Here is a 20,032-nt window from a genome sequence, read left to right as displayed (position 1 = left end):
AGGATGGTGAAGGGTGAATGAGGAGTTTGGGGGAATAAAGCAAGAGCTGGCAGCAACCGAGAATTCACCCTTAGTATAAAATGGAAGTTTATTTTACAAGGAGCAAGACAAAAATAAAAATGGTGATTTGGAGCTGGATGGCGTATTTTGACCTCTGTACTGCCTGCTTTCAGAGTTGGACAATCTGTTTGTGCTTGATGTCTGTGTCAAATCCTTCGTAAGGAGGAATAAAGTTTATTGACTGGAGGAAGAACACTTCCTATGTGCAGGTACACTGTGATAAATCACATGTTATTTACCTGAATGACCTCTTTTGGTGCTTTCCTACATGAAATCTTTCATTTGAAAGAACCTAATGAGTAGTTTAAGTGCTGTTCAAACAGAGGGTTGTGGAGAGTAAGGCAGTGACCACTTGAGAAGTGACACAGCTAGTTTACATTTGTTAGTTACTTCAAATAGGAAAAAAATGTTTTCAATTCAGAGATCACTCTTGAACGGTTCCTTAGGCAGGAGAATGAAGAGCGAGAGTGTGTGCATTCATACACGTGTGCATGTGTTAGAGAACCGTTCTGCAGTGTCTGTTCTATTATTTCTCCGTTTATGGCAAGTCCTTGAAAATAGTTTTGTGATTAATCAAACTGTTGATGTACATCACAAAGCAGTGATCTCATGGATAAACTTGCTTAGAAGGTGCTTTTTCAGCTATTGTAGCAAATTTAGCCAAGCATTGAAACACTTCAATTTTTTTTCTTGTTTCTGTGCCAGAAATTAACTGCATTAAATATCCTTGGATATCTTTGTATGAGCCAGTGATAACTTTTCTTATGTCCATGAGCCAAGAAGCTAATGAATTTTGCACAGTTCATAAAATATTTTTCTCGGCCTTGCTGCCGAGAAAGGAAGCAGTTGTGGAAGTTTCCCTGGATTGTAATAAAGAGCAGTGAGGGGTAGAATGACGAGAGGTGAGGACACCTGAAGAGGGTGGATGTTATGAAAGCCTGTCAAGAGCATCACACTGCGCAGTACTGGGGTTTGGCGATTCACTGTGGGATGTACTGGGCTGATAACAACACAGTACAGTCCAGATGACTGGAAACTTGGGATAGTGGAAGTAGGTATTGGTTTCCTTCCTCCAATAAATTTGACTTGCAGTTCTAAAATATTAAAATACTGCATGGCTGGTAGCTGGGAAGAGGAGAAGCTTAACACGAATAAAACAACTGGCAAGGCTGTCAGAAGGCAGCTGGAAGGGGAGGTTTTCACCTGCTGAGCATGTGCAAATGTGCTAGTGAAGAAGAAATGCTGAAGCTGCTTATTCGTTATCTGTTGTCTCCTCGTGAAGGATGTGTTCCAGGTTCAGTTGCTGCACTCTTCCAGGCATTCAAGGAGTGTGCTCTGCGCAACAGGGTGGGAGTGACATTTGCACATCTTCTTGTGACCTGAAATGAGGTGTGCTAAGGGTCCAATGAGTATTTCCAGTGCAGCAACTGATTCCATTTTGAGTTCAGTTTTGATCCTTGTCTCTCCTACTCACGTCATACTATTGAGTCTGGTGATGTGGATCTGCTTCCTTCCACGTGCTTCACCACCATGAATTTGTTTCTGGAGAACTGCCGCTGAGCCACCATTTCTGATGTAGCAGTATAGAAAATTCTTTTCCACTGTTTTATTCTCCCAACAGCTTTTTTTTTTTAAAAAAAAAAAAAACCCAAACAAATTCCCCAAAACCCAAAATGAAGTACCTGAGCCTTTTGCTTCAAAGCAGCTTAGTATTTCTGCATAAAAATAACCACCCTTCTTCTTCTATCGTCTTTCTCTTCCAGGAATGCAGGGTTTGTTTTCCCTATGCAATGTGATTTGAGCTCTTAAAGATGTTATTCTGTAGACTGGTGACTAGCAGAGGCATGTTCCACTCAAATTTTCAGCCAAAGCTGGTAGCCTGTGACAAAACTACATAGGTCTTCACTTTGACACTAACCCTGTAACTCTTGACCAGTCATGCAGTTATAAAGAGAAAGCTTTAGCTTTTTCGTTCCTGCCTGTCTGCACGGAGGAGCGCATGAAGCGCTTATGTTAGTAGGGTATGTGCAGTATACCGTGTCGGGAACTGCGTTTTGAAGATGTGAGGTCAGAAGCGTGGTTGGGGAAGCTGGTAAACTGGGCAAGGGCAGCTCTCTTGTACGTGAGAAGTGCTAGATGACTGGTGACAGCTGATGAAACAGCTGCAAATGTAACGTATGAGGTTGCCTAATATGTGGCATAGTCCAACCATGTATCATTTCTTGTATTTTAGGTTTGTTCTGAAAGGATATTACGAATAAATCCAGATGACTGTGCTTTATTAGTCAAGTTCAAGACATGCTCGCTCACTGCCTTTCAAAGATGATTATGTCTTTGGGTTTAAAGACTCAGTCGGGGGTTTGTGACGCAATGGAAATGCTCCGTAAAGGTCTTTGCTTTCGGCTAGCTTTGGCTTCGGAGAGCTGGTGGAAATGTTCAGGGTGACAACAGAGCCAGTGCTTGTAGGAACTGACCCCCTTCCACTGTGCTGCCTGTACCCGACAGGCTCGTGTGGGTGCTTTGAAGGTGCTTGTCACTGTTTTATTTTGCACAGAAATGGGTTACTGCTCTGAAAGTCTAGTTACCCCCCACTTGATGTTGGCCACTAGTGGGCCTGTGGTTCAGAACTGCAGTATGGCTACAGCTTTAGCTGCCTTTGTGTCAGGTGTGGATGCCACGTGGACTGTTAAGATGTGTTTAATTTGTACTGAAGCCCTTGCTGCTTGTTTGCAAGCCATGTTTAAAAAAAGAAAGAGTACTGGAAACTTCCAATCTGAACTATGTATGAACTGGTTGAATAAAATCTCCCTTGTCCTGTACATGTGCTTGACTTGTATCAGTTGCTTGCTACATACAGTAAACTGATAGGTCTTCTCCTTAAAGGAGAAAAAATGAGGAGTACAAACGCACTAGTACAGAAATATAAATTTACAGTAAAATAGTCCTCTTGCTCATCCTTGGATTTTTGGTTTTGATGTATTAATGTTTGTAATGCTTTGGGGTTACCTGAAGCCTTGAATTTTTTATTCATAAACAACAACAACAAAAACTTCTCTACTCTTTCTGCTTGTGTAGGGTTCTACGTAATTGTTCATGTATTACAGTGGCATGGACATCTGTGAGCTGCCCTAATAGTACTGTCTTTGATAGCTCATGAATTTGCTACTCATCTGGTTCTTGTCAATAGCCATTAAAGCTGCTACCAGATGATGGCTGCAGAAATGATGGTGGCAGAAGCTTGAAATGCTACTGCACTCTTGCAAAATGTTGTTGTAACTACACAAATCATATGTGCTGTCAGCAACAGTTTTAAAATAAGCCAGCTGACTTTAAGTACCTTCTCCTATTCATGCAGTTTGTTCCACGGCTGTAGTGGTCACTTTTAAGATGGCCCTGATGACTTAAACAGAAATGCTCTAACCCCCTGCCCTGTGCGGCACCGGCAAACTGTACTTGGCTGACATGTTAAGGCAAATAGCTGCTGCAATGATCAGCAAAGTGCTGACAGTCTGTGCTGTATTTTAAGGTACAGGTCAGTAAAGGAGACCTTTAAAAGCCCATCTGGAATTTGAATTGGTTCCCCAGCTGTGCCAGGTTAGCTGCTTCTCCATGGCCTGGGACTGTAAACCCTGCTATTGTGGCAAAAAGGAGGGAAAAGAGGATTCCCAGGATTGGCTTGCAAGAGACCTTGGAGGTGGTGTGGTTTGTTTTTTTTTTTTTGCCATGTGATAAAAATGGTATAAGAAGCATTCATTGTGTTAATACTTCAGTGATTTCTATCATGTGAGATTCCTTTTAAGGGATATGGAATATCTTTGCTTGGTCTCTGTATCAGACTCCTCTTGTTCCCAGGTGCTGTAGCACATAGGAGAGGAAAAAAAAGGTGCCAGTCACCCAAATGGCTGTTGTGAAATGTATCTTCTGCGAAGAGCAAACACTGACACTAGTTTAAAGCCTCCATTGTTATCTCAACCTTCACTACAAGCAAGCTCTTTGCTTTTTCTTACTGTTTCCGAGGACCAGACAAAGCCAGTTACTGCAGAGAAGACAGCTAATCAGGGACGCTTGTCTGCTTGAGTGAACTGATGTTTCCAGCTCTTCACATGGTCCACCGTTAAAAAGAAGCTTTGTGTCACTCTGGCAGTTGGTAAAGCCGGGAATCTAGTCGGCCCTGCTGCCGTACGGACACTGTGCAGGCGTGTGTGTTCAGGTGTATGTGTTTGCATAGCTTCGGTGTCCACTGTCAGCCAAGAACTTCACAGGCCCATCTTTCTTTGGAATGGAGGCTTGCGTGTCTGCTCTTTCTGTATAGCATTAGACTTGGGTTGCAACATATCTAGTGAGAATCAAATAACTAGAAATTTTATATAGAAGAAAGTAGACGTGAATTTTGAGGAAGCTCAGCTGAGCAAACAGGATCTGAATGAAAGAAGATACTCACAGCTCAAAAATAACACTGCATTTTCAGGTGCTTTTCGGTCATAGGCCGGACTGCAAAATGCCTGCTGTTGTGGTTATAAATCCACTGCTACAAAATCTGGACTTTGTAACTGCCTTTGATTCTCGCGCCAACAAGGAAGAAAGACTTAGTGGTTCAGAGGCAAGGTGTGGAGGGAACAAGTTGCTGAAGCAGCTGCTAAGCAGGTAGTTGGCAAAGCCAGCATCCGTGGCTGCTGCAGCAGAAGGCCTTGGTGTCACAGACTTCAGAATGGTTCCTCTGTGCAAATTCGTATTTGGACAGAAGGTTTTCCTAGAAGGAGAAAACAGCTGTTTTGAACTTGCCTGACTCCTTGACAATCGATTTGGGCACAATGACTTGTTAAATGATTTCTTACTGTTTACTTAACTATTTAATTTGGGATCCTTGAAGCAATCACCAGGTGGAATAGGTGGAAAAACACTCTCTGCATAGAACTTAGCCAGCTGTCACGCGGTTTTGGAAATAAGCTTCTTGCTAGACACTGTACTGTCTAACTTAGTGTTCATTTGAATTAGTCTGCTTCCAAACAGACGTGAGGCACATGTCTCTTAATGTGATAAACACATAAAGCAACATTTCAAGGTTGGAGCTGATAGGCTCTAATACCCTTTGCTAGGGTATTAGAGTAGGAAGGGTCTTTGCACAGTTGGTGCTTAACTACAGAAAACTGGTGGTCTTCTGCTCGGCTGTTACAACTCCTACGTAGAGTAGTGCTGCTGAAGTTACCCAGTGATAGTTTGAACATCTAGCTGTTGTGTTGTCCTTCACAGGTCACCTTGGATGCAGGATGCCAAGCGGGTTGGACTAAAGTTGTGCATGCTTGTCTTGCCCCCGTTATCAATGATAAAGTGTATATGGTTCCCCAAGCAGTGCTTTAACAGCTGTAGCTGTATGCCTATGGAATCTAAGGATCAGTGGTGGTTGTTTCTTTGGAGTACTCCCCCTCCTCCCACTAAAATTGAGCATTGCTCTGTCAGATGGAAAAGATACCACATGTCAGCTAATGATTTGCTTAATAGCGCAGTTAAGCACCAGTGCAATCAATCTAGTGACAGAGTTAAAATTATCTCCTAATTACATTGAGAATCAAAGAAATCCTGGCTCGTGGGGGGAGGAGGGAAGCAGGGAAAGAGTTTGCATTTAAATGCAATTCTAGGAAGGTTTGGGGCATAAAAGGAAGTTCGTGTCACACCATTAAGGGGAGCCTGACACTCATGAGAGTTACCTCTAGCCAGATCAGAATGAGCATTTTAAGCCTCTCGCTGGGCTGAAAACCGTGTGGGAAAGCTTATTGAAATCTGTTTTGGGCTGGGCAGGCTTTCTTTCTGTTTATCCTTCTAACTTCCTTCTATACAAAGTCCATGAGTACTTGTTTTTCTTACCCAGCAAGAAGCCACTGCCTAAACTAGCAAGTGTCAGAGGTGTTGATTCTTCTGTGCAATTTGTTTTAATGGGGGGTAGTGGGGCAGTTGTACAGCACCTGGCTGTAAATCTCCCAGTACCCAAACGGGTTCAAGGTGAATCTCTACAAAACTGCAGGGGCTTGTTTGTGACTTGGCAGCGTGGAGGTGGCTGGAAAAGAAATGTCCGCAGGGGCTCCTGCAGCTAAAACCAACTTGCTGGTAGTCAGCAAGGGACCGTGACGCAATGACATCTGTAATGCGGATCAGTGAAGTAACAGCACCACGGCGTGAAGTTGAGTTGGCTGTGCATGCTTGTGGCTTTCGGCCAGCAGGGACGAGGGGTGCTCTAACCTCCTGCTGTGATTTCTGGGGAGGGTCAGGAGGGTTAAACATCATAGAAGCTGCCTCCATCCAGGGAAATTACATACAGATCTGACACTGTGGTAAGGGGAGTGATGTGGACAGGACGCTTCCCTAGAGACCTTGCTCCTTCAGTGAAACCCAGGTATTTAATCTTCCTTTATTCCATAGGCAAGACTTTCTGTCTGGAAGATGCAGAATTCCAAAACAGGAGTTTCCAATTAGCTGAGTTAAGAATAATAAATGTGTGTGGGAAAACTCCCTCTCCCAGAAGGAGTCCCCTCAGCTGCCACATGCTTTCCTACAAACTTGTCAATGGGTTTTCCCACCACCCCCCAAAATCAAAAGGGTGGTGGTTGTGGAGATGATGCTTTTCTGGCTTTTTCCATGGTCTGAAGGATGAAGGTTTTGGCAAGCCTTTGGTAATCCAAAAGGCTGTAGTGTCAAACTCATTGAATTTAATGCTCTAAATTTAAATCTATCTTTCCTTTTTACAATAGGCAAGGAAGAAGGCGAGGAGAACAGCAGTTATTGATTAGATTTATTACTGTGTAATGTTGGTCTGTCAAACTTCCTTCTGTGTTATTAAATGTACTGTATATATATTAATAACAAATTGCATCTACCATGAGAAATAGAACAGGTCTCACTTACAAATGTTTTCAAACCAAGGACCACTAACAGACTACATTCTAGCCTGTAAAACTGTTACTGTATCTCTTTGTTATGGTTATTAATTAAAAACTTGAAATACTGTGTTTTGTGAAGTACGTGATGGTAGCAGCCCCCTGGTGTAAGGAGGGGCTTGTGACAACTTATAAGTGGTGATGGTCTCATTCAGAAAGGCTGGAACAGGCCAGTGTTTTCCTGGTCTGGCCAATGCAGCTTAACTTCATAAATAACTTCATAAATACCTCCTTAGCTGTTGCATGCTGAGAACCTCTCAGTGCCACCAAAAGATCTGGTGAACTTAAATTTATCTGTTGCTCTTGTCTGCAGACATGTTGAAATGGATCTTCCTTGGTTTCTAATGGGGAAAATAAATTTGTCCTAAGAGAAGGATGTGCCAGTCACCCACCACCCATGTGTGATTTCACAGACTATTCAAATTCTTGCAGTTGAAAGTTGGTCTTAATACTTTCCCATGCATTTTTTTCCTCCCCAAGATAATAGATACGTTCTTGAATTACAGGAGCACAATGTAGAGATGACTCTTTTGCCTTTTTAAATTGAAATACACTGTGCTCACGATGGGAGAGAGCTAGGCAAAAGGATTTTTGTTTGCTCTACAACCTCCTTATTGATAATAGCACAAGGTTATTCCAAATGCCACCACAGAAATCATGCTTGTCTGTGGACACACCATCTCTTCTTCTCATCCATGTGAGATGCACTCTGGCTGAGTGGATTTGCTGTGGTTTAATATTCCTGAAATAATACTGTTTGCAGTTGGTGCAGTGTCCTGCTCTGCCGTGCAGCGTTGTAGCAAGTCTGTGACCTGTGTCCTTTGTTTTGCTAGCTACTGCTTTTCAAGCCATGCTTTGTGCATGTTTTTGGTTTCCATCATGACTGTTTTCCCTCAGAAATTAGTGATCTTTGATATTTAACGCGAACTTGATGTAAGTGTTACTGGTTTGTGTGTCTAAAACAGCGGTCTGGCTTCCCATTGATTTTTTTTGCATCTGGAGCTCTTTTGTGGAATCACCTAGTATTCAGCTGGACAGCCACTTATACTGCTTACAGCCAGCTATTTTAGTTCTTCTCTTAATGCTTCCTCAATGGCTAATGTGTTTTCACTGCTGTGCTGAGAAAGCTGAAACTTTGCATGCTATCTGAATCAGTTCGAGAGTGCTATCAGGGGACTTGGTCTCTGCAAATATAAACTATTGGTTGGAAGTGTCTGGGCCTCGTACCTGAACTCTTAGCAGTAATGCCTTGCTGCCTTCTGGCTTGTTATAGTAATAAGCTTTGTCTATACTAAAAAAAAAATTTACTGTCATAAGAGGAATCTGCTTTCAATGTCTCATGAGAATATTTCTGGACATGCAAGCTTTTAGCAGATAACAGTTGGAAATAATCATGACTAGCAGCCGTGACAGCTAATTGTGGTTCACTTACAAGTTGTTTTGATCCAGTTCACCCAGCAGTGAAGTAGCATAAGCAGGCAGGGATGAAAGAAACCAATTGTAATAGGGTCGTAAACCTGACCCCTCCTCCCTTTGTGTCTGGATCTTGTAAGTTTGTGGATCGGTATTTTGGAGATGATTGCGAGCTGTGCCTCAGTGCAAGTACAAGACTGCGGAACTGCGAACCCAGCAGCCTTCAGAAGCACAGGGCTGCTCTGAAGACAAGGCAGAGTCCTTACCAGTATGTCAGCTGTGGAAACTTGCTCTCTCCATCGTTCACTCAATACAGCCAAAGTAAGACTACAGCAAGACTCAGATGGAAATTCCGACCTGCTTTGAGATGATGACATCTTCAAGTAGGAAGCGGCCTTACTGTATAGGAACGTCAGCTTTTCTTGTTAAGGAATGACCCAAACTGACTGACTGGTCCTGGTGAAGGTCTTAGCCTGTTCTCGCTTGCACACGTGAAGTCCCTATAATGCAGAGAGCATGACTGAGTAAAAGCGTAACTTGTCTCCAGTGCTGTGGTGGTTCTGTAACAACTTGCTTGCAAGGCCTGGGTGGTTGTGGGGGGAAGTTTTGCGGCTCTTTGCTCACCATCTGATACCAAGGCAGGGGGTGAAATTGTTGGAAGGAGGTGTATGTATCTGGGAAATTGAGGGGGCTTTTGCCCAACTTGCATTAGCACGGGCTTGCGGACCTGTGTGTGAAGTGGTACAGGTGTGTGGTGGCAGATGGGGGCTCTCTGGCCTCTTAAAACTGTCTCTGTAGAGAATAAACCTGGGATTCAAGGTTGAAAGAACTTCAATAATCAGCATTGGATCAAAGGAAAAGTCCTGGTTCATGTCTATTTACTGTAGTGAAAAAGCATTAAAAAGGTTCTTGGAAAGAGAAGTACGGAGAGTATCCTATTCTGCGTGAGCTGGGCCAGTCTCCTTGCTTGGAACAAAAGCATATGTTCTGAAGTCCTTACCTTGGTGCCGGTCCCTTCGTGTTTTTTCCACGGAGGCTTTTTTGCTCTGTTTCATGTGTATATTTAATTTTCCTGAGAAGAATGATTCAATTTTCATCAGCTAGCTGAGACTGTCAATGAAAATACATACTGTAAAGGTGACTCTGACGGCTTGTATAATTCGGAGCCAAATTGTAAATTGCCACATTTTAGGCCACTGACCACCTATCACAATATATTAAACCCAGTTTAATTGATTTGGAAAAGCTTTAAGAACGTGACCTAGCCAAAGATTTCCCATTACTTTCCATTCCAAATCCCCCTCTTCTCTTTTCCCAGGGCTGTTGATTCTTAAATTGTCCTAATGACTAGAAAAATGGTCATTCTTCTAGTGCATTGTTTCCAAGGCGTCTCAGTCTCTTAATATGAATTAAATCTCAGTGTTCATACTGGAAAGAAGTGTGAACTGCAAACCCTTGGTAGCATGCGTATCTCTGACATGTGGTCTACAGACTATAATTTGGCAAGTAGTTCAAATTGGCTTTTCAGGACTGGCTGTTGAAAATGGATTTGTTTTGTGTTGGAGGTATAAACATGGTAAATGTTGTGTTCTGGATTTTTAAAGCAAAAGAAAAATACTTCAGCTGAAACAATCTGAAAAATTGCAATTAAAGTCCTACTAAAACAATCCTTGTAATCTGGATGATATAGAACTATTTCTGGATGATAATAGAAAAGGGTATTTTTAAACCGAAAACGAAACGGAACCAAATGTTTGGGAACTCCTTTCATAATGCTCTCCTGTAATTACGTATACTGGTAGTGGATAACTTGATAACCATTGAAAATGTGTAGGAAAGTTTTTGATCTGTTTTTCTTTAAGGCTCTTAAACTAGAGATTTAACTTAGATGCATGGACTTAATCATTGTATAAACTAAAGGGGGGTGTGTGTATAGTGCATGTGTCCATAAACCCAGTTTCAACTAGTTTCCCTAAGATAGAGGAGGGAGGTCCAGGAAGTGACAGAATTAATTGGCACTGACGAGGGCCTGCCGCAGGCTCTGCAGTGGCACCTAATGGGGAGAAGCAGTCCTTCGTTAGGGTGTTCAGCCTCTCGTCCCACCGCGCTCAGCTTGAAGAACGTGACTGAGCTTGCTCTGCGGACAGCACTGGCTGTCAGATGAATGATGTCAGATGACTTTAGTTACTAGCTTCCCTGAAACTTTGTTTAGCTGCTAGCGCCTCTGTCGTGTTTTCATGCGTTGAAGTATAATTACGTTATTGAGTTTTGTAGCACAGTAATTCTGTGCAGGAGATGCTGAAATGAATAGCTTTGAGCTAGTGAGTGCTACTGGGAGATGCCATTACAGTCATTTCCTTTATCAATGGTCAATTAAATAAAAACCTTTTGATCTCTGGGTCTCCTCCTTATCTTCGCAGAGATGACTGGTGATGAAGTGGTCAGTGTTGGCACCGGAGTTCCAGTCAGACCCATTTACTGCTGCGGTTGGGAATAGGTGGGTTTGGGGAGCTGTCCCACAGATGATAAATGCTTCCCTCCTCTGGAGGAGCAGGACCAAAGTGGCTCTTCGTGTGCTCCCTAGCCAGGCTGGAACTGTAACACAACAGCGGTGAGGAGCTTGGGAAATACTGTGACGTTTGCATTTCCGAAACTACACAAAATGCTATCAGGTACCATATGGCTGTTCCTTGTGCTGTACAGAAGGGGTCAACCCCAGTTTCCTGTCTCCTCGCAGACAGGCCAGGTGAGGTGAGCTGAGGAAACTCTAACTGGGAAACCTTCAAAATGGAATTTAACATGCTATTGAGACATCAGGTTCAAAATAAGTGTGTTTGTGTTCTTACTGTGCTTCATTAGTATGTCAGTAAAGATCTGCCTCTGCAGAGCACTGCCTTTCACTTGTGTTTAACTTCTGCCGAGTTGCCTTCTCTAGGCACATCCTGTGGCACGCTGTGGGTGAGCATTGCGCCATTTCCTCTCTCAGGGCGGAGGTGGGAGGCCATCCTGTGAACGAGGTACATCGTTAACTAAAGGATATTAAACATTAACATATAGGGATATTAAGTTCGCGTAGAAGTTTCCTTGATCTGTGGTCTGGTAGCAAGATGAAACAGTGGTCCTTAATGGCTTTAAAATATTCATATGTTTTTGTTGGAATTTTTTTCGTTTTCTTCTGTTGCTTTCATGTGACGATAACTTGCCAGGGAACATAAGGGATTTAGAAGTCAGAGTTGCACAGTAACAAATTTTATGGCAGGTAGCATATCTAGGGGAAAAATGTCAGGCATCCACTCTAAATTAAATGGAAGATTTTTCCAGGGCTTCATGATAAGATGTGTGGGACTAGCAAAAGGATTGATTTTTACTGTACTAATTACACCTCTAGTGAACTTGCCACAAACTGAACGTAGACAGTGAAGAAGCGTGCCAAGCTGAATGTCTTAAGCTTTGGTATTACTTAGAGAAGAAACCTGGCCAATGTTAATTGGCCACAGGTATTAGCTGTTTATCAAACCTACGTTTTTTGTTGTAGGACCTGAACTGAATGTGGGAGCATCTGTAAAATATATCTGGCACTTCTGGGTGTTAAAATACTTTTAAACTCCCCACCTAAGTGTTTTATAAAGGATTCAATGCTAAAGCTAATTCAGTCTCCACGCTTACCCTGTAAGGCTCATCATCTGGGAGAAGGAACTACTTTTTGTCTTTAATGCTTGGACTGAAGTGACGTGACTTTGTTGGGTACAAGGAACTGCCTCTTACTGTCCAAGGCATTCCTCCGCAAAGACTACTTATGTTTCTGCTCCATGAGTTCCCTTTTTCCCCTAACACAGGTAAGGTTAGATAGAGAGATGAGATTTTTTTTTTTGTGGTGTTCTTTCCTGCAGGAAAATGAGCAGGGAATAGATGGTGTAGGACTCCCCCAGTACTGGGATGTACTGGGCTGCTGTGGCTTGCAGAACGTTGTACCTCTCTATGTTTCAGAGCCTGCAGCTTCTCTGAAGCTGTACGTATGCTGGCACTGACTCCAAAGTCTGCAAGAGCCTGCTGTTTCTTTTCAAGAGCTGAAAGCAAGGTTCCCGCGTTTCTGAGTTTATTTCCCTGGAAAACCGGTGCGAGTTGGCTGCTCCCCAGCACGCACCGAGGCAGAAGGAATTTCCTTGCACTTGTGGAAATCTCACTTTGTAACTGTGCTTATTGTTTCATTCTTCATGATGTAAGTGCCAGGGATGTGTCAGTTAGCTGCTGTTTCCTCTCTGGGAAGCTCTTTATGCAGCATGGCAGCAAGGTGGGAGAAGAGGGGTAAGAGCTCTTCTTTCAAACTGGCTGTAACGAAGACAAAAGAAATTGCCAAATGGGGGTTGATAAGTGCTAGAGGCAGAAAAATAAATAAATAAAAAAAAACAAGCAAGAAAAGAACAGTAAACTGACCTGAGTTCACTGATGGTGAGGGGAATCCATCTGATTCCTTCTCTCTGGTTATACAATCTTCAGCTGTGAGTGGCTGAGGGGAGACAAAATCATGAACCCTGAAATCGGTGGGATCAAAAGTCACTAAATTCTTCAAACTGCTTTTTAAACCAATGTTGGATGCCCCTTTAATTTGAGAAGAGAGGTACCATCCTTTTCAGTACAGGAAGATTCAAGTAATGAATCTGGAAATTAGGGAAAGGAATTCAGCTGTGCCTTGTCTTTGTGCTCAGGTTTAAAGCTGACACAGGCTTAAATGTGTCATGGTATTTTGTTTGGTTTCTGTGTTTCAAGCCTTCAGAATGCAAGGGAATTAAAATTCTCAGCTTTTTTTCCAGTAACCATGAAGGCTGTATTAAAGAAATGGAACTCAAACCGTCCTACTCCAGGAAAGCAAAAATATTTTCATAGTGAAACAGTGATCTGGCATCACAAACTGCAAGGGAGATGTTCCAGCCGCGCTTTGGGTTGTCTGCTAGAGGTAGGAAGGATTGTGTGATGTCTGGATGAAAGAGGGAGCGTGGTGGTCTGGCGTACTGTGGCTATAATTTGTTTCAAGTAAAGTAGGAATAGTGTAATTCTCTGTAAGTTGCTGACATTTGCAATAAAATTAAGAATATAGACAGAGAAATGGTTTTGGTTTGGGTTTTTGTTTTGTGTGGGTGGTGGTTTTTTTGTTGGGGGAAAAGTGATGTGGATGGTGGCAAGGGAAGCACCTGCTAAAAGCAGTAGAGACTTCTTGACCAATGTGCTTAACATGTCTGTTAAACTTCTTCCCTTTCATTACATCCTCTTCCCTCTCTTGCCCCCAAGAGGCTCTATCAAAGCCATCAAAAGCAGTGGTGTTCCTAAGGCTCATTGTTACAGCAGCAGTAACGCCTGAGAGAAGGACGCAATGAAGAACGAGGAGCGGTTACTTCATCCCTTTTTTTTTCCTCTCCTTTTCTGCAAAGAATGAATCTCTTTCCACCTACCCCCACCTCTTCCTGGACACTGTGGATTACCTGTTTCTTTTTAGGCAGATGGGCAAAGGAAGCAGGATGAGAAGGGAATATTTATAGCTCACCTCCTGTGTATGTTCCTTTCCTAGCAGATGTGATGAAGCTCTCTACTAATGCTGGAAGAAGCGAAAATTCAGGCAGGAATGAGAAGTGTGGCAAATGAAGACCATTTGCTAATGTGTAGGTCGTATGAAGTGCTTCCAAATGCAAAGATTAACACTTCCCACATCTTGCTGGCATTGCCTTTTTTGTGTCCGTCTCCTCAGCCTGATTTTAAAACAAAAAAAGAAAAACAAAACCGAAGAGGAACAGCACTGCAGTTCAGACGGGTTCTCATTTGCTTGACCTTCATCCGCAGAAACGTTGCCCTGTGGAGGCAGTGGGTGCGAAATATTTTTTTCGGGGCAAAGTCTGACCTCTTGAGTGGGATGTGAGCAAGGGCGCGCTGGCAAAGAGAACAAGAAATGAGTTCAAGCCAGTGGGATTTAATCAGGCAAGTGCTCGGGTCCTGGGAGACAAGCTTGTATGGTTTAAAAAGGCAGCAGTTGGAAACCGGGGAGAAAATTGCGCTCGGGGTGTGGGGCTCCTTCACCGCAGCCATGCTGCAGGAGCGTGGCTCCCAGGAGCGTGGCCACGCTCCCCTCTCTGACCAAACGTTTGGGGGTTTTGCATGCCAGCTTGCTGCAGGGCAGTGAGGCGGTGTGGTTTGAGTGTTACCCTTGCAAGAGCAAGCGCTGTTTTATTGCATACCCGGCTCTCAAGCAGAAGCACGGTGGCTGCCTTGAAGGAAATACTTCACGTAATATTTACTGTGCGAATGTATCCAGAGACTCTAGCAAGAAGTTGGAGGAGGCCTTCCATAGAAGGTTACTGATTTGTTGAACAAATCCCTGGTAAAGTCGGGCTCAATTTCAGAGGAAGATTGAGATTTTTCAAAAAGAAATCATGGAAGCAGGCCAAGGTGTCCAGATGTCTCAAAAGAACGGAGGTGGCAAAGAAGGGAGTGAGGGATGCAGGCAGAGATCTCCGATGCCAGACTGGCCTGTTTTTTATCTCTTTGGAGGTTTCTGAGGAAGCCAGGGAGGATGATAAAGAAGGCATTCGAAATTAGCAGGCAGAGCAGGACCCCCTCTTCACTGGTATTGTGGGTGTAGGGGCCACTGTCAAGTCTTCTCCCTCTCCCCTTGCTGTCCTCAGGCCCGTGTGAGGGACTGGAAAGGTCTTGTCTGTGCTCAGAGCCCGGCATTGGTTCATACGTGAGGGACTTTATCTGCAACCTTTGCTTTAATAGTGGCTGTGTTGGGTGCCCGGGGGGCTGGCAGTGGGGCTGAGGGGCCTCTGAGGAGAGGCTGGGGCTGACTCAGGCTGGTTCCAGCAGGTTCCCGCCGGTTCCAGCAGGTTCCGGTGGCCCCTGGTGAGGCACAGCCCAGCCCCTCAGCGATGGCACCACAGGGAAACTGAGGTAAGAAAGGGGGAAAATGCTGGAAAAAAGGAGAGGAATTGGGGAAAAAAGTGAGGAACAGCTCTGCGAGCACCGAGGAGGAGGAGGTGCTCAGGCACTGGGGCAGAGACTCCCCTTCCACCTGTGGGGAGGCCATGGTTGGGCAAGTATCCACAGTGCTCCGGCATGGGGCTCCCCGTGGGCTGCGGCACGGGTGTTTCCAGAAGGAACCCCCATTCCCCCGTGCCTCTTGAGGGGATGAAGAAGTTGGAATGAAGGGGTAAGGTGGATTGTGGGAAAACGGCGTGAGGTGGTGAGAAGGCGTGATAATTTCTGTTTGTTTCTTGCTATTATCTACTTTAATTGGCAATAAATCAACTTTCCCCAAATCCATATACTGTGACAGTGATGGGTGAGTGATCTCTCTGCCTTTACCCTGACCCATGAGCTTTTTCATCTTGTTTCTCCCCCTGCGCCCCGACATCCTGTTTGAGGAGGAGGATGAGAGAGTGGCTGGCCGGGCAGCTGGCCACCGTCACCCCACCACAGTTTTATTGTACTTAAATCCAGTAGGAGTTTATGCACCGGTGTAAAAATATTAGTGGTTTTGATAAGTTACTCATTATGGAGCTTGGACAGCAAATTTCTGGTCAGAACACGGTTTTGCTCTGTGTCTCCTTTGCTTTACAAACACAGCCGGTGTGAGGAGGAAGCAAAATGGGAGGGCAAAAAGGAACCCAATGACTTACAAAGAAAGTACTGTTTCAGAGAGATCAAAATGTAACAGACCCAGTACAAGAGTAGAAGTAGTTGGAGCCCTGAAGTGAGGGAAAGATCAATAAATGGAGCTCTTCAGCACTTTTGAGGTGGGTGGCTTGGGTTACTGTGAATGTTCAGGGAAGCTCGCAGCAATTTTTTGTCACTGAGATGCTAACCAGGAGGTTTTAGGATAACCACTGTTAGAGCCAGGAAAGATGTTCAGTTTTTCATGCTGTGAAAGTCAGGATAGAGAGGAAAATAGCCGTTGCTTGTTGGCAAAGGTGAGCTGCTTCATGTCTGACTTAAGACAGCCTCATTTAAAGGAGACGCTTCATAAATTGTAAAATAGATGTTGCAGCTGACGCTTGTAAATGTATCTCTTAAAGATTTCACTCATGGTAAGAAATTTTTACATGGAGAATGCTCTGTCTTTTACAAAAGTTCTGCAGCTTTTGCTGCACTGGTACTCCAGGTAATGAGTTAGCAGTTAGTTGTGTTCTAGATTAAGATATTCACCTTTTCCATGCTTGGGGTGTTGTGGGTTTTTTTGTTTTGTTTTGTTTTCTGGACAACTTCTTCTCTGATTTTAATTGAGGTTTGGAGACCTGGTACCCCAAAGTTGTTACCATTGTATTACTGATGATTACATAAAATGCAGAACATGAGCTCTGCCAGATTGCTCCCTCTTTTCCCATCAAAGAGCACTCACTGGTAGATAAAAGGCTGTTTTTTCCAGTAGGGCTTTGATTAACTTTGTCACCCGTGAGGAATTGAAATAGCTACATAAGGACCTATAGAGATGCTGTTATTTTTACCTTTTGGATTGTCCAATATAGGCCTTGATAAGGCTGGAGGAAGTGTTAGTTTTAGACAAAGGACTGGGATTTTTTTCTCTTGCTCCCTTAATCATTCTGGGAGCGAAGCTGCTGCGTAACCCTGAGCCTCTTGACATGCATCTTACCACACATAAGACAGAAAACAAAGGATCGAATGGATGTGAAAAGTGAATTCTTGCGTCTGTTTTCTTGAGACCCAGAAAGTTACTCTGGCGTTTAAAGCTTCTGATTCCAGTGGTCTGGTGCTTTTCACGCTCCAAATATCGCTTATTTTGGAAGTGGTGGACAAGTCTGTCTCAACTGAAACCTGGAAGTAGTTATTCTGCATTTCGTTGCTGAAGTGGCGAGCTGTCGACTGTTTATCTGCAGGCAAATGATCGTGAGATCTAGTCAGCAAAGCTTGAAACGAGTTCCTCTCCTCCGCCCCACGACTGCTTCAGTCCGGAGCCTCAGCCTTCTGGCACATCTCTGCATAAAGCTGTTGAATTGAAGACGTTGGATAAAGGGTTCAGACGTTTCTCTCCATCTCAATTTTAAAACAACAGCCACCCTTCAAGAATAAAAGTAATTTATGATTCCTTAAGCTCTCACTAACCTTGGATGGCAGGAGATGGCATTTAGGTCTCTGCTGACTTTGAGTTCATTTGTTCCTTTTTTCCTTTTCCTAACCAGTAGAAACTGTTTTCTTAGAGAAGACATTTCTAATAGCATCATGTATCACAAGGTACAGTTCAGAACTGCAGGAGTGACAGATATATATAGTTTAACCAGCATCTCTTTCTGTAAAATGTAATGGCAGCATACTGCAGTTGGGTTAATGAAACATAAAGTTGTTTCAGACCTGAACCAGGGTGAAAGAATTGTCAAAGAGGTTAAATCTGGGGACACCTCAGCTTTTTGATGAGTCACCTAACATGCCCTGTTCTTCAACCCGTTTTGCCTTTTCCCCTGTTCTTGCCTGTATTGTATGAGGGCAGGAGACTTCTGGCGCTAGCCTTACACCGGTCAAATGCTCATGGCCTTGAGGGAAAGTCTTTGCAGATGCTAGTGATAGTATCTTAGAGTTATATAGCTATTTTGCAATGGAATAATGCTGGGTTTAGTGTGTTTTAAGATTTTCTGAAAACCGCTACTAAATTTTTGGGCTGCTGTGCAAATCTGGTAGAAAAGCAGGCTCTTGATGTGCACTATTTCAAAAATAGATGATTAGATGATTAATGCCATGTAAAAGGGAAGAGTAAAGCAGTGAAAGGCATGTATCTGAAAGTGCCAGCTCTGCTGTGGGATTGGGTAAAATAAGTGTATAAACAGTGTTTTGTGGTAGTGTTCTCTGACAGGTGGTTTTGTGTCTCACTATATAAATTGTGCCCACTTACTATTGTATCTGGTCTGATACTATTTTTAGAAGGATTAAAATTGAAGTTGCTGGTTTCAAATAGGAAAAGGTCTTTTTTTAAACTTCCTGTAGAGGCTTCCCCTCCTTAGATAAAATTTGGTTCCGAAAATTGGCTTTACTTACTGGCTTTACTGGTGTGGCTTCTGATCATTGAAGCTTCTGACTTTTTTCATAATATAATAGTGATGCCAAGAGAGCGGAGCTTGATTTGTCCAGGGTGTGAGGCTATATTTGTGTTTTTGAGTTTTAAACCTGTTTTCTTTCAGGTGGGGGGGGTTCCTGGTTGGTCAGCAGTAGCACATGGAGGTTTATTAGTCCAGAAGACTTGTTATTTTTTGAATGTAAAAAGGTAACTTTGCCTTTTGGTCCCCAACACATAGGGTTTTTTTAAACATTATTTTTGCCAAAACATGCAACTTCCCACTTAAATTAATTTACAGCTGTTTAATGCCTATTTCTCTTTTCCTGTTAGCTGCCTGTTTGACTTGACTGTGGGAAGCTGAAAATGCAATGAGAAAAAATTGAAAATTACTTGACTGATTTTTATTGTCAAAACTGAGAAAAATGGAGTGTAAATCCAGCACAAATGAGAGTGAATTTCTAGAGCTGTCAATGCGCTGACCACCTGGACCATAGATCCTACTTTCTGGACTACTGTAGTTGAAACTATCCTCGATTTGCATAGCAGGCTTCGGAAGAAAAGTGAAGTAGCAGAAAAAGCTATTTTAAGTAGATTATTGAAAGCAACCTTGTAAATTATGGAGGTCTGGACAACTTGGCAGAGAAATAATCAACAGCCTGGGTTTTGTTTGCAAACTTCCATTAGAAATTTACTTTAGAAACAAAGCCCTACCTGTGAGATACCTTTATAGAAATGCAGGTTTGGCATTTTAGAAATGAGCAAACAAAAAAATCCCAGACCATAGGAATGACCATATTGGACTACAACTGTTGAAAAATCTGAGTGCTAGTCACTGAAATATATACTGGCATAGATAGATGAGAGCTGGTGTTGCGCCTTATTCTTTTTTAAAATTGGGCTCTTCTGTGCCAGAATTGTAATTTCAGTGTTGGGAGAGGGTTAGTATGTAATTAGTGTAACTTATCCTAGGAGACAGACTTTAAATCAGTCTGATTCTAGATTTTCATGAACAAATTAGTCCCTTGCCAAGGTTGCAGAACATACAAACCATTCATGCGCTTTTTTCTTATTGGGCTCTTTTTTTTTTTTAATAGCTCAATATCACAATTTTTGTTTTGTTTTTTTTTTTTTTTTTATCTTGAACAGTTTGTTCTTCTATGAATAGGCATGTTTACTACTTGTATCTTAGAGTTTGGCTTCCCTCTGTAAGGACAAGAAAAAAAAAAGTGTCAGCATAGAAAACAACCTGAGAGAATGAACCTCTTAATCCACAACTCCCTAACCCTCCCCTGCTGTTATGCTAAAACATCATTTTTTAAAGACTGATGCTGTTGTGAGAGTTCTATTTTCCGCGTCTGCGTAGTAATCTAAATTGATTTCTTAAAACTGATTAACTCAATGTGGCTTTAAAAATACATTTTACATTAAGGAAAGAAAAAAAAAAATCACAGCTGTTCTGTTTTACGTTCTCACTTTAAACGGTGTGCGTTGAGAGTGAGGTGTGTCGAGGTGAACTTGGCTGAGGGGGGAAGCCCTGCTGGGTGGCAGATGGAAAGAGAAGAGGCTGTTCTTGACAGGCGCT

The 20,032-nt window shown here is 43.0% G+C and overlaps 1 protein-coding gene across 5 annotated transcripts in view; it reads left to right on the top strand.

Moving 5' to 3' along the window:
* MCU (mitochondrial calcium uniporter) overlaps nt 1-20,032 on the top strand; it is a 94,782-nt gene that overhangs the window by 59,686 nt on the left and 15,064 nt on the right. For 2 of the 5 annotated variants that reach the window (XM_075154101.1, XM_075154102.1), the window contains exon 1: nt 13,204-13,356. The exons of the other annotated variants lie outside the window; for them this stretch is intronic. In XM_075154101.1, coding sequence (XP_075010202.1) covers nt 13,219-13,356 — 138 coding nt within the window. In that variant the 5' untranslated portion in view covers nt 13,204-13,218. Of the gene's footprint in view, nt 1-13,203; nt 13,357-20,032 lie in introns of those variants that run through there. 5 annotated transcript variants of the gene reach the window in all.

The sequence above is a fragment of the Calonectris borealis genome, chromosome 7 (assembly GCF_964195595.1).
Source record: "Calonectris borealis chromosome 7, bCalBor7.hap1.2, whole genome shotgun sequence".
NCBI lineage: Eukaryota > Metazoa > Chordata > Aves > Procellariiformes > Procellariidae > Calonectris > Calonectris borealis.
This window is presented reverse-complemented; position numbering and strand designations above follow the sequence as displayed.